We start from the raw sequence: 15864 nt of genomic DNA on the forward strand, positions 1-15864 counted from the left end.
TATTTTATTTTTGTTACTTCATAAAAGCTCTTTTGTGCATTGAGCAGAAATAAAATTGAGTGCATGGGAGAAAAACTAAACAGCACAATACCTTACCCAGAACTCCTAGATGGAAAAAATGCCAGCATAATGACTTCGAGCCTGTTGGAGCTTTTTATATCTGCACATTATACACAATCTCATGCACAGCTCTGTTGCTTCTCTGAAACTGGTTCAGAATTCACCACTGATAAAGAGTTGTATCCCAGAATCAGTTTCCACAGTCAAAAACATTTTGAAACTGATATGACATACCTTTGAAGTGTTAGCTTCCTATACTGCCTACCAAATTTACGCAAAGAACCTGCATGAGTACACAGAGAGTAGACACTTTATAAGAATGAAAAGAACTAAACTGAAACTGATGAATCGTATATGTAATAATGTAATTACAATATTCATTTTTAGCATTTCATAAATACTTAGTCATGATCTGTCTGAATGCTTTTTGTTTTTTAATGAACTCTTCACTTCCAAAGCACTAGACAACTCAAAATATTAAATGAAGTAATAATTTGACCTTTTTATGAAAAGCAATCCTCCAGTTGGAAAGCAAACAGGGCCAATATGGTAATGCATGTCTGAATGTGCTCACAGCTTGAAACTAATAGCCTGAAGGAGATGAACTCAACGGTGCATTAGAACCAGAGAATATCCTAAGGTATACTTATGAGAAACAAATTTCCCCAGAAAGAGTGAGAAAAGGTTCAAGTAAGTCAAGTTACACGCTTCAATAAACAAATTCTCAATTGTAAGCATTTAAACAGTGGGAATTCAGGTGCCAGCCCAGTCTTTCTTTTTCCATTTCCTACAGAAAAAAAAAAAAAAAAGTAATGTCTCCCCCCATTCCAAATGTTATCAAGAGAATGAATTAAGGGCTTCTGTATTTTATAGATAATTACCCATCTCACCAAGATAGTGGCTCTGTACATCAGTTTACTAAAATATCCCAGTGCCCAGGCACTTTTCCATTTTCCCTCAGTGTATTCACCAGTCTTGACCTGCTATGGCTGCACATATGCTTAAAAGAAGTCACTGACCAATTCAATATTGTTACTTTCCTGAAATAATTTCATACTTTATAGTCATTATCTACTCAGGAAAGGGTATCATTAGAAGCTTTCAACTCTATTTTTGAGGACCCATTAGGTTATTCTATGTTCTGAAGCATTAAGTACTTGTAGGACCTAATGACATTAAAGTAGCAGTATCGGATCAAAATTTGACCCAGTTTTGAGGCAGAAAATTTATACCTAGACAGGTCTGGTGGAATGCTATCCAGACACCACTATCTAGGGCATATCAACCAGATGTTCTATCTGCAACTCTTATAGTGCCTCCACACAACTGAACACCAAGATATAGCAAGATGGTTCTTCTATTACACTTCATAATCAAGAAATATCCGCCTATCCCCTTACTCTTGATAACCCAAATTCTCTTTCCCCGAGACCTGCAAAGATCCAACAACGCTTACTCACTTTCAGCGCGTATCAAACTTCTGAGTAGAGAGGTGCAAATAGAAAAGAGACCGATGCTAGGAGGGGTGTGGAATATGGAACCACGGGACTGAATCATGTCACAACACACTGATGGACTTATATCACATATTTCAATCTCAAGATCTTACTCTAATGGTATTGGCAGCACCTATCAACTATTACAGAAACAGCACTTCAACTACTGTGAAGCTGACTTTGGAATTAGCTCAAGATAGTCTTCAAAAGACTGCTTCTCAAGTAAATTACTGAACAGACAGCAATGATGATTAAGACCAGTTCTCCAAAGATCTAACTTAAAAGGATTTCAGAAATCTGTTAAATTTTTCTGAGGGTCAAGGGCACCTCTTAAGATCACAGCACTCCTTTGTCAGAAGACTTACATTCATTGACAATGTTTCTGTCTGGATCCTACTATGCTCCAACATACTGTTGCTTGTTCTAAAACAGCAGAGCTGGTCAGCTCTGGTTTTTGGTGAGGGTGTGGGAGAGATACGTTATCCAAACACACTGACATGTATTGCACCCACATGTGTTCCCAACAATCTAGCCATGGCTGTTTTGACACAACTGGATGACAAGAACATTTAAATTTTCTGGCAGCACACTCCTATTTCTTAGCTAACAAGGTCTAAGCAGAAGCTGTGAAGGTGCAGGGACACAAACTGCCTGCGAAAATAGAGAGGATCATTTGGGTGGCACCTCTAACTCCAAAGCAAAATGGCCAAGGAATTGGCTTCTAAAAGGCTTTTACAAGGATGTCAAGTTAAAACTGAATGGTTATGACAATTTTGTTATCAGATCACCCACTCAATCTACTTTAAAAGGCAGAATCTACTTGGTCTTTTTCCCACTAAGACAGCATAATTGTCATTTAGCTGCTGATCAACACCTCTACACTGAAAATATTGATTCTTGTCAGCCTGCACTTCTACATCTACATACTCATATATTCTGTCTGACAGCATATAGAAAAAGTGTTCATTCAATCCAACCAATTTCTGTTCAGTGACCATGCTGATTAAGAAAAAAAAAAAAAAAAATGTTTTTGGAGGTCAAATTCAAACACAACACTATCACTCATATTTGTTTCATTATTTTCTGTGTAGTTTATAATATATAAATGCCCGGTGAAGTTCAGTAGTCTCAAACTACTTGCTTGTAACAAAGATGTCAAGATGTGATTTTCTCATTGAATTGGAGCATTCCAGTGACAGAAATGCACAACTAGTGTTTTTTAACAACAGTTTCTCTAAATTCCTCATTAAGTATAGTTAGCTTACATTAAATGATTTCTCATGCAGACTTACTGTGCTGTCAATATATGCCTCAGTCCACACCACGTCATGTTCTTGGTCAATAACTTTTGGTCGGCTAAGAACATGGAGGTATTCCATGACATTCTCTTGGACATCAGCTAAGGTGGAGATCTGAGTAAAAAAACCTGTAAAAACAATTTGAAGTTACAAATCATGCAAAACAAATTAAAGATTTCAAGGAGTATGATGGGTTACCTCAGTTGTGTTTTCTGCTTCTTTGTTTCCAAAGGAGAAATGCAAAGAAGGAAAGTTTGACAAAAAGCAGCCTCAAAGAGTAATAACTGGAAGAAGTTAGTAAAGCTGTTGGCCATTCTTGAAGGTCTGGGTTCCCAAGAATGCTATGAATTTCTGCACTGCATGTCCCAAATTCTCTATTTCCAGAAAAATTGTTGCCTTTCTTTATTATTATTTTTTGTGTTTTGAACGTGTTAACCATTAAGTTTGTCCAAAAACATCTCACCTTAAGTTTGTCCAGTCTCAAGAAGCATTAATCATTAGAACTAGTCACAAAACAGCAGTTGCAAACATTCTAAAATGTTCATCCTTGTAGAATGTGACTAAACCTCCGATAAAAACAGCGTGTTATTTTCAAGTGATAGGTCACTGAGAATGGAGACTCAGACAGGAATTGCTTTTCTAAGGAATCACAGCTTTGTTAATCCTTTAAAACTTCACCTACAACCTAACAGCACTGAGAACAGCAGAGGCCACAGCTATTTGAGCTGTCACCACTTCCTCTTCATTCCTTGGATGTCAAGTATCTTTATACATCATCACCTTGGCTTTTGGAGCCCACATCATGCAAGGGCGACAAAGAACTGACAAATTCCAAGGCTTCAGTTTCACCAGGACTCAACCCCCTAAAAGCAAAGAGCACACAAGACACTGCTCAGGGACCTCCAACTGTGTTCACCTAACCCTGTTCTCCTGCACCAAGCACATACTTACAGTTGTCCCCATGGACAACTCTTTAATTGGTCTTAAATAACAGACTTGGGTATTGTTTTATTTCAGCATTTTCCATGCAGCTTTCTATCATCATCCCAATATTCTTTCTTTCTGCTGAGCTCATGAAAATTTCACTACATATAATGCCAATACTTCTCTCAGAGCAGTGTGCAAATTTATAGATGGAACAAATATTTGTTTTCACTAAGTGTTGTACAGTGAACAATCTGTACTTACAGATTTTATACATTAACAATATTTGAAAAATATTATGGCTAAAATGTTAGAACAGGTTAACAGTTTGAAAAAATGGCACTTTACCTAAGGTGATGAATAAGATGACTTTAATCAAACATTACTTTTACATCCACGGAGGTTTAAACTACAGTTAGCTAATACTTTTTAATGCAATACTTCAATTAAAGTCAAAATGTTAGAGGCTCATTTAAGAAGTTCATAGATGTCTCTGCCTAGAAAATTATTTAATCACAGAATGTAAACTACCTTTCAGATAGAAAAAAAGTCTTTCTGGAAAATAATCACTTACTCTGATTGCCCCCTGAAAAGATTTTATATCCATTTTTCAAGTGAAAAAACTTTGCTGTGTAACACCTGAATGTTTGTGCCATACACACTGATATATGTTGCCAGACACTGATGATGGTGAACACTGTTTGGTTTTCATTTAGATTTAGACCAATATGGATCAAGTACCGCCAACCTAAGCAGATTATTCATAACTATCATGCGTATGGTTCTATATTATATTAAAAACTTCTGTTTTCTGTGAATGTATGGTTCATCTACTTATTTTTTTCTATAAAAGTTTTTCCTTAAGTTCTAGTTTCCATTAGAGCAAAGCAAACAGCTATGCAAATCACCTTCCCTACATTTTTTATATTTGTTCTACTCTACAGAAAAATTTCTATAGTATAGATAAGAACAGCATTTGGCAGTGTTCTCTTAGTTCACTTACTCTCCATATTTAGACCTTTTGATGATTCGCGTGTTTGCAGCTATGTGTGACTAATGTCAAACCTCACAAGAATTAACTTCCTACACTGTTAAATTAAACTCTCCTTCCCAGAGATCAGAGGTACCCCATGGGTTTAAAGTCTTACCCTTCCTGTAGCGAGGTTTAATCATCACATAAAGACATGCTCTGAAGTTCTGAGCACAGTTGTGGAGGCAGTGCAAGCAACAGCAGCAAGTCTGTGCTTAACATTTTGCATTCTCACACATGCTTCTCCTCTCCCTGGTGTGTGAACTATGCCACCCCAGAGTTCCTTACACTCAGCACTAGTTTCCTCTCCTCAGCAGGGAAAAAAATTGTGAAAGAAACGGGTAGGATTTGATAATGACGAGCATAAGATATGTATCATCATACGGTTAAACACAGACATTTATGCTCCTCCTTTCCATATTACACAGTGCATTGCAGTGTTTCTGGATAGTTTGTTTTTCTCTAAAACATCCAACATCAGATGTGGAACTTTTAAAAATGCCTCCGAATACATTTTTAAATAGATGCTTTTCATTTTCAGGACACATGCAAAGGAGGTGCACTATTATTGAAACTAATAAAATACCCAGAATTAAAAAATTCCTCTTTGGGTAGGAGCTAAGGAGGGAATTCATTGTTTCACCACAGCTGTAAAGCTCACACAGAGAATGCATCCCCCTCCTCCTAGGAGGCCTCTCAAGCAGGTGAACAGCCTGTAACTGGCTGCCTGCCACTCCCCACAATAGCCCACAGTGCAGGAGGTGCTGGGGTCATGCTATTAATGGGAATGGATGTGACTGGAGCTTCCTGTGCACAAGGCTTCCCTGCTAATACAATAGCCTATAAACTGCTCCAGCTGGGGCACAGTTTGCCTCAGGGCTAATCTGTCCTCTGCTGGCAGTTAGATAGCCGCTATCAGACCTCTGATATGCAAAGCATTTGCTCTTCACTGCTTTCCCAGCTTCTGCTCCTTTGTACTGATGAATCCCCTTCTTTGTCCATTTTCCAATATGCTAACCACAGTGATGCTGGCTAATTAATAAGCATTCAAAACAGAGGCTGTCAAATTGCTAAGACAGATTTTGCTGGGGGAAAAAAAAAAAAAAAAAGTCTACTACTGTCTGCTTTGATAGTCAGTAACACATTAACTCCCATCTTTATTTTACAGCATTCTGTTGGAAGGACTGCTGAGGAAAAGGGAATGCCTGCTCATATTAAAACCTGGCACATGCACACTTAGCATTAGGAAACTTTTACCTTCATGCAATTGAGGCTGTTAGTAAATCTTAATTCTTTTCCTTCATGTGCACTGTTTTATGGTACAGATGAGTAAATCATCACAAATTTCACAAACCACTCTAGAGGGACACTGGGGTTCTTGAATGTTTTAATGCATTTAAAATGGTTTGGTGTTTTGCTTCATTAAGCCAACTCCCTCTAGATATGCCCTACTTATACACAGAAATGAAACAGACAGAAAATGAAGGTGGGGGAGGGTGTTGTTCAAGGGTTCATCATTGGAATCTGGAAGCTAAATAAGTTTTGCAAGGTGGTATGAATTTCCCCTGTGTTCCTTTTTGATGGAAAGGACTGCTGTCCACTGTCTAGTCATCTGGAAACCCACCAAACACCCTTCCTCTGTGTTGTGAATCGAAAGCAAAAATCACTGCCAGGAAAATTGATTTTAGAGCCATTGACCCTCAGTGACAGCAACATACTTCGGCCCACCCAGGAAAGCAGAAAACTGCAGTCCAGCCATTTACGCAATCTTTAGACTGGCTTTCCTACACTGCTCATCTATCTGTGCTGTAATCCTTCCTCTCGCTAAGAGAAAATGGGTGAGCTGTAGCTGAAAACGGTAACAGAGAAACTCTAAATCCATAATGCCTGACATGATGACTGATGATGCTTCCAGTTATGATTTTGAAAGTTATAAAAAAACTATTTATTTTCTAATTATAGGTAAAAGATTTTTTTTGTCATTGTAAGCTACCAGAAAGCAGATATTGTATCTGCTAAGCAGAGTGTAAAAAAATATGTATAGAAGAAGCAGTCATTAAACTGTTCAGTTGATTTCATGTGAGTATGATTCTGACTCAAAGCAATGTGGCTCTGAAAAGAAAAAAGCTGTCTTGAAAAATGACAATGGTGACCCCTCAGAGAATAAAGACGTGGACCAGATGATCTAGTGAGGCAAACTCTACTACTGCCTGGTCCTATTTTCTGAGTTGCTGTACTTAGATCTTTATGAATCTGAAGAACAGAGCTAAAATATTTTGTTGATTAAATTGTCTTCAAAAAGATGCTTCAAAGGATTCTTATACTATTACTTAAACTAAATTATGGTGTAATATTAGCTGATTAAGACATGACTTCAAACTAAGTAATTTCCATCAGCTGGACATAACAGTAGTTAAAGAAATAATGACTAAATTGATAGCACCTGAAGCAATTCATCATAATATAATGTGGCACAAAGGAAAAAAGAACTTTTGCCAAGAAAAAAGGAAAACCTGAAGACTAATTAATTTTGCTTTCTTTTTTTTTTCCCTGAATCATTCTTACATTAGTCAGCCCTTCTACTGCAGCATCTCAGCATCTATGTGTTTAATGCACTTTCCTTACAAAATAAATCTGTTTTTTCAATTACACTGTCAGTTCCTCAAGGGACAGGATGTCTGGTGTTTTACATACCATGACTGACTCAACAGTGTTCACACACAACATTCTTAGGTGACAAACTAACTACAACTGAGTAATAACAGCAATAATGGGACAAATACTTTGAATCTAAACATCATTCTCTGAACTAAATTTGTATGTTACAGACAAATAAGCTTTTCCCTTGGAAAAAATAAACATCCTCTTTGATTAGACATCAGTGGCACAATATGCAGATACAACCAGGTGTTCAGGAAGAATCAGGAATACAGTTTTGAAAGCAAAGCTTTTACAGTAGAAAGCCAACTAACCTTTGTTAGCACAGGCCATCCACTTCAAGTTATCAGCAAAAGCAGCTTCTCTTCCAATCAGATAGGTAAAAATACGAACCTGAAAGTACAATGAAGAGATGAAGTCAATTATTACTGCAGTCATTTAAAACCTATACAATGGAATTTCAGATACCATGCAGTTGGGCTACATTCATGTATGTGAGAAGAAAGACTCAGAAACTGGATGGACCCTGTCACTTCCATAACGGAGAGCATCCTTTTACGTCAAATAATTCTTTCTGTAAAATCAAGAGCCTATAGTATTAAATGTGGGTCATAATTATTATCAAATTATCAACTTTACAGATATTCAGGTAAAATAAAGTGAAATATCTCTGCCCCTCAAATCATGACTGGCAGCCGTCCCTGCAGTTTTTCCCCAAACAGCAGTCAATCAAATACAGACATTTCAGTAAAGCTATTACAAAACAGTGCAGGAAAGCATCCAAAATATTTGCCAGATACACTGCTTTTCTCATCAGGTGGACATGTGTAAAGGAGTCCTTCCAATCAAGCAAATCAATCACAACTTTATCATACTGCATGCAGTGCAGCATCTGTCTTATGTGTGAATGCCAGCTCTATACTACTTGATTTTAACAGGACTGGGTGAATCAAAACTGAATGTGCTGAGAAGCCTGCACCTCCCTCAAGGCTTTAGAGAGTTTGGCACTAAGCACTAGATAGAAGAGACAGCCCTGAGGTCAAAACAGTCACAGACTGAAAAGTATCCCTCCAGAAACATGTACAGGACAGATATTTAAGAAATAAACCTTTGGAACTCCTATCAGACTTCGTAGACAATGATTAAACTGAAATAGAGAAATAATTGTTTATTTAAAATAATTATCTAAAGTTGCCATTTAAAAAAAAAAAAATGAAACCGTAAGAGCATTCCCTTTTCTTATGTCATCTCAATTGCTGTCTTTTATTGTACTTTGATATATTTCTGATTTAACTTTGCACTCATAAATAACATCAGCACGAGCGTGATGTAGTGTAGCCACTGGTAAATGTTGCTAAAAATACATGCTATTTCTGATACATAATTTTCACTAACATAAAACAAAGACAGCAAAATACATGATGACTTTTGCATTATTACTGTCAGTACTGTATTTAACATACTGCTACTTGAAGAACTCTATTCTGCTCTTTCAGGGCAATGGGCCTGCTCTGATAGATTATCATTGATTCATCCATAACTTCTATGAGTCTGCAGCTATATCTTCATATGACCCATATAACACACAGAACAAGGGGAAACTTTTATCAGGATGCACACGAGAAATTATACACAAGAAACTGTGACATTTTATCTCATAAAAAAACCCTTGTATCATGAGTACAATGAAATGTAAAAACCATTGCCCAGAGAAGCTGCAGAACCTGCACCCTGAGAGACAAACTCCTGAACAGCCTGATCAGAGCAGCATGTCTTCCATTATCATACCTAAAGATAATATAGAGATAGTGTTTGGATCACAAAATCTTGTCTAGTCTTTAAAAGGTAAAATGTAGAAAAATTTAATCATGATTTACACATCATTAAATATATATATATACTAATTGTGCCACATTATTATTTTAAATCAAATAATATGCATAATCCAATCAAGTGTCTAACAAATGCATGCTTTATTGATAGCTACCAGAACCATTAATTAAAAAACATATATATCTTTATTCTCTTAGCACAATAAAAAGACAACAGTATGATTTATACTCTAAAAATATAGCATGAATCACTGTCACGGTTTATCTTTCTGAAAATAATGCTTGAATACAGCCTATGATGAGACTGAATACATCTGAGAGATTCATATCTAGCCACCATCTTTAATCTAAACAGAATCAAACTACACTGTGTTCCTAATAAAAGGAGACCAGCTTTATCTGAAAGAATGAGCAATAAGCATGATTATAAGCCAAGGCAGCAACAAAACTGCATTAAGCCTACAAATAATGAAATTTCATCACATAGGTATCATAGATCATCGTGAAAAATGGGTGGCTTCTGCGATACTGTTTCAAGGATTTTAGTGATTTTTCTGAGTGCATTTTAAACATGTAGTTTATTTACTTGGTATCTACTCTTTATAAGGTATTTTAAGCATCTTCAAAAATACCACTAATTGGTTGGCATTAGCAGTAAAAATAAAAGCTATGAAGTAGTCAGCTAGCAGTGAAGATAAGTTATCAGTTCATTAAATGCTGTTATCCATCATTGTATCATCATCATAGTATCATAGTATTGTGCGAGTTGGAAGGGACCTTAGAGATCATCGAGTCCAACTCCCGGGATTCGAGCCCTCTGTGTAGCAGAGCGGCACTTCTACCCCCTGCTCCACAGGAGGGGATTCGAACCCGGGCCCCCTGGTGTTGCAAACGGGAATTCTACCGCTGCGCCACCGGAGGCACACAATTATTGTCATAATGAGTTGTGTATTAATCTCTGCACTTGTCACTGCACACAAAATGATGTTTACTAGCTTTATAGAATCATAGAATCATAGAATGATAGAATTACCCAGGTTGGAAAAGACCTTGAAGATCATCAAGTCCAACCGCAGCCTAACCAGTACCCCATCTCTAAAAAAGCCTCTGCTAAATCATATCCCTGAGTACCACATCCAAACGGCTCTTATCATAAGATACAAAATCTTCTATAAAAAGAAATATAAGGAAAGCAACATTTGTAAAATAGCATTTCTCTACCATTCAATACTTAATAGAATGACTTATTCGTAGTGGCTTGATAAGGAAATAACCAGGTAAAATCACAGAAAGGTATTTTAGTTAATTAAAGAAAGCAACAAAATCAACAACAACAACAAATCCAATGCCTGGAGTGTAAAAGTCTCTGGGAAGACCACGTTGAGACTCTCCAGCACTTGAAGGGAGCTTATAAGCAGGAGGGAGATCGACTTTTTACATGGTCTGATAGTGACAGGATGAGGAGGAATGGCTTTAAACTTAAAGAGGGGAGATTTAGGTTAGATGTTAAGTGGAATTTTTTTACTATGAGAGTGGTGAGGCAGTAAAACGTGCTGTTGTCCAGAGAAGTTGTGGATGCCCTATCCCAGAAAGTGTTCAAGGCCAGGCTGGATGAGGCCCTGCCTGGGCAACCTGATCTAGTATGCAGCAGTGCTGTCCATGACAGGGGCGTTAGAATGAGATGATCTTGCAAGATCTTCTCCAATCTAAGCTGATTGTATCATAATTCTATGATGTTTGGAGTTATACTCACTGCTCTTGGAAAGTGTGCAGCTCCTACAGATGTGCCAGAGACTACCATTTCTTTAGGACAATATTCATAGAAAATGGAACATGCAACATAAGAGAAACTGAAAGAGCAGTGGAAATAGAATCTTTAACAGAGCTTTTGACTTTCTCAATTCATATTTTTCTGTATTTTTTTCTAAAGCAAACATTAAATGCAAAGAAAACAATTTGAGATCGATGGATTTTAATTATCTTTAAAAAGCAGTTGTAGAAATCTCCCATATATTAACTTCTTATTATGTCGCAGACATAATAACTTTCTGGCTCAGAAGGATCACTTCTGGGAAAGAGTATTCCAGTCAGCTACTATTCTTACTAAAAGATTGCTGCAAAGGCTCAAATGATTCTGAGGTGCAGAATTATATTCCTATTAAGAAACAAACCAACTCCAACAGTGCATTTTATGACCGACAGCTTCTATGCGCAACACCACAGTCTCTGGTCCTAACCACTAACCCACAGTGAGAAGAAGCACAACATATCAACAGTTCTCAGAAATTTTGCTGGTAACTACCCCCATGACACAGCAGGTTATGACGACATTGAATTGCAATGCTCAGTAGTTCAGCAGTCAAAATTAAGCACCAATCATAGACGAGAGAAAAATACTCAGATTAATGGTAAACATTTAACTGTATAAGTTACCATTATGTTTTATCTTTCTTCTTTTTGGTTTTCCAGTCTCTATGTTTTACACCCTTTCTGCCTTACTTAGGCATTGGTCATTGTTTGGATTACATGGATGGTTTGCACTTTATCTTTTGATGTATCCATGAAATGCATCATTTTGAAAAATAAGACAATGCTACAAAAGCAAGTTTCTTGCTGTTACAGTCATGGAATATTCTGAAGTTTGAACCTTTAAACTCAGGACAGATAGATTATATAATTATCTCAGAGAAGCATACACTCAACCATTAGTAAGGAAAATGAAGAATGACGATCTAAGTGACAGCTATTTGAGTGCTAACTACATAATCACAAATATCCACAGTTATGAACAGACTAGTCTGCAGTCCCCGAACTGCCCTCACCTCTGAAACTTCATTTAACTAGCAGCAGTGAGAACAGAAATCTGTGTTAAGCGAGAAAAGTTGTTCTGCAAAATTCTACACACTCAAACTGTGAAGTTGTATCTTCATGCCAAACAGGCTGAAAAATAGTCTTTCCAGAAACTTAAAATACAGTGTGAGAGAGAAATGGGATTTCTGCCTGCAGCTGACAGTGGAGGCATCTGTTTGCAGCTGCAAACTACTTCATGGACACCTTCAGAAAAATATTCTTTCCTTTCCAGCTTAGCAAGAAATAACAATAGCCTTGTGGCAAGAGCTAAGAAATTTAAGTCAAAAACACGATATATATAGATAAAATTCAGGTTTTTATAGTTGTAAGTTTTGATGGTCCTGAAATGCTCCAAGTAGTCTCTCTGCAGATGACAAAATGGATTGATTTAGAAGAACTGTGAGACTGAATAATTGCCTACACTCTAAGGCTTCCTAGCCTTACCATAAGGAACTGGCTCATTAAAAGAACTTTCCAGTTCTACAGATGAGAACAGCCTGAGACATTTCTCCAGGCAATTCATGTGATGACCAGACCACCAGATAGGCACGATTTCTATATTTGAAAGTATTGATTAACCACCTGATTGGAAAATCTGGGTGATTCAGAAAAGACATCAGGCAGTTATTGCTGTAGAACTAAAAGGATACTTGCACATTTATCAACCATTACAGCTGAAGACATAGTTGCAAATACACTTGTGGTCATCTAGACAGCAAGTGAGCATCCTATTCAACATGATTCCCAAATACAGCATTACCCTATCCAAACATCCCTCACAAATATGAATTAACATTTTGGCCTCTTATAACAGTCTCAGTGGTGAACTGATCAAACGACTTAAGTTTTCATTTGATCAGCAAAAGGACAGCTGGAGCAGATGAGACCAGAGTTGGTCTAATTTGGTTCATATGCCATAACTTCAAGATTCACAAAAGCAATTCTTGAATTGCCAAAATTTCATGAACCTAATTGTTCAAAAAGCTGCCATTTACATGCACTTGTTAGTAAAACTTGTCAAAAAGAAAAAAAAAAAAAAGTGGTTTTCCATAACTCATTTTATCCTTTGCTGCATACTGCCATCTGAAAATAGAACAATATCCAGGAAAAAGACAACTGATTTTTGTACTGACATCTATTTTCCTATTCTACGTAAGCTTATTCATGGGTTACTTAAAAGGCATTGGACATTTAAACAGTTTGTTACATTAAAACCATATTGAAGTATCTTTGTATTAAAAGCACAGTAGAATGATTAATAATTTTTTTGAAAATGTTTATATATTTCCTCATATTTTCAGTTTCCTGCAATTGCACAATGTATCCAATTTTATAACAGTGTCTTCTATTATCTTGATGTCCTAAACACTGTGCATTGTACCCTAAGTAGCCTCTGAACAGTAAGAGAAACAAATCTCACCATCCCCCACCCCAAATTAACAGGCCTATTTAGCTGGAAAATAAGATTCTGTAAGCAAAAACAGTAACAAAGACAAACATTTAATCTGTCTGGGGATCTTCAAGCAGCTGAGCCCTGTTTTCCCAAACATCTGCCTCCCCAATAGCTATTTGTATAAACCTACCTCAGAAATAATGCGCAGGAAAAAAGGAAATTGATGCTGTAGTTAATCCCCTGCGGTCAGGGAAGAAGATTACTATGTTATACTCACCTGCAAGAAGCGTATCCACCCACCCTCAAAGTCTGGAATTGTTGAGGGTCAGTTTTAGAAAATTCAAACAAGATATGGGACACAGCATGGGGAGGTTTCTTAATCTGCTTTGTTTCTTATTATCTCCAAATAAAGACAAAAAACTTGACAGAAATGGAAAATCTAGAGAAAGCTACCAAGATCTCTAGCAGAGGTAATGGATTTACATCCTTTGTAGATTTACAGAAGATTAAAAGGCAACTCAAGATTAATACAGAATAATTTCCCACTGTAAAAGAACTCCCCCTAGTAAAATAGAGATGGTGTTAGGAGAGAAATATGGGATTTTGCTATTTTCACTGCAGAAGAATAGATCAGGTGATTAGAAAGTGTTCTTTCTAATTAGCGCAAGATTTATTGCTTCCCTCCAGGAGTTTAATACTTGGCAATTGTGAAAGAAACAAAATGTCTTAGGCTGCTTATGGGACAAAAGTTCTAGCTGCTTTACACATACTGAAGTACTGGTAACAGAACTGGGCAAGACCGTTTCCCTCACAGGTAGATGAGGATTGAACAGCTCAGCAGCAATTGCTGATGAATTATACATAGAGACTTGGCAGAGCAAATATTTTGCATTAAATAAGCAGTTAAGATTTGGCATTTAACAGCAAAACACAAAATAAGCCTTGGATACATTAAATCCTTCTTAGAAGTTTAACAGTCAAATCAACAGCAAATTTCCAGATTTTAAGAATCTTTGGGACTAAAACAACTGCTTGAAAATTTCAACTCAAAGACTCCTTTATAAAGAAAAAGTTCTGATTATTTGAAAAAAGGGGTATTACAAAATAAATAAATAAATAAATTCTTACCTTCACTATAACTTTAATTCGTAACAAAACCTCTAATATTTCTGCTACTTTTACAAATCACTTTGAGACAAACCACTTACATGTCATGTTAGATATATCTATAGAATGCCAATAAAATCTTCATAGAGCATCTCTAAATGTGTGAGATTCCACATGTCATTACAAACAGTTAACAGCCAAGCCTGGATGATCTACTAGCAGCTAATGCAACTATCCTTTCATGAATTGTGTATTTTCATTCTTCAATGTGTAAGTGAATTTGGTGAAATCTAGAACAGCAATTGTGTTAATAAAATGAAAAATAGCAGCCTAAACAAATTAATTTGCCTGAATAGAGAGAGTGAGAAGAGATTAGGGCAGAAATCATGACATAACTAACTTTCTTGGATCTAGCTGAAGCTTCTTTGGAAAAAACAGGCTCATACAATTCCTGCTAGTATACTATTTAGCTTTCTTGTATATCATTTATTTTGGAAGAGTCCATGAGAGAAGATCAAAATCAGACTAAATTCTAAGTAACAAAATACAGCCAACTACTCCACTTCTATTATTATATAGTTATAGGATGAAGTACTGAACAATGGTAACTCATTTACAGTGTACTTCACTGTGCACAGCACAGACGCAGATTAGAGGATGACATAATGGATAAAGCACCAGCCTTTCACCCTTGGGATTCTGTCCAGTCTACAGTCCTATCAGATAATGGGTTTGGCAATCTCCACTAGTCTCTTTTGGACACTAATCCCCATTACAGAATCTCTATAATTCATCATATAATTTAATACACCTGGCAACCTTACCACCAACTCATTCTTTTGTTACGTAATAACCCAAAGTGAAGTCAAGGGTGGTTAATGCTCTGACAACTGGCTATTATCTCCCATAACAGCTGATTTTGAATGGATTATTGCATTCATAAACCATCTCAAAAAATTGGCAACTGAGAAACCAATGTAACAAAATAAGGTGATGTTTAGAAGTTTTATCACAGATTTTCTACCAATCTGTAATGGAGTTTCTAACATCCAAAAAAATGCTGGAGAGGAAATTTGAAATTAATACTACAAATTATGAGCCATGAATCTGAGGACTGAATAAGCTTACAGCTAGAAGAGTTTGACTATTCTGAAGTTACTGATGCTTCTTTTGTCTTTGTTGTTGCTGCTGTTAAATAATAGTACATTTCATCTTT

The 15864-nt window shown here is 36.6% G+C and overlaps 1 protein-coding gene across 4 annotated transcripts in view; it reads right to left on the reverse strand.

The window, feature by feature from the left end:
- CACNA2D3 (calcium voltage-gated channel auxiliary subunit alpha2delta 3) overlaps nt 1-15864 on the reverse strand; it is a 346053-nt gene that overhangs the window by 124655 nt on the left and 205534 nt on the right. For all 4 annotated transcript variants that reach the window (XM_072347140.1, XM_072347142.1, XM_072347143.1 and 1 more), the window contains 2 exons: nt 7781-7859; nt 2849-2982 (listed from right to left, as the gene is read on the reverse strand). In XM_072347140.1, coding sequence (XP_072203241.1) covers nt 2849-2982; nt 7781-7859 — 213 coding nt within the window. The remainder of the gene's footprint in view (nt 1-2848; nt 2983-7780; nt 7860-15864) is intronic.

This window comes from Excalfactoria chinensis, chromosome 12 (assembly GCF_039878825.1).
Source record: "Excalfactoria chinensis isolate bCotChi1 chromosome 12, bCotChi1.hap2, whole genome shotgun sequence".
Taxonomy (NCBI): Eukaryota; Metazoa; Chordata; class Aves; order Galliformes; family Phasianidae; genus Excalfactoria; species Excalfactoria chinensis.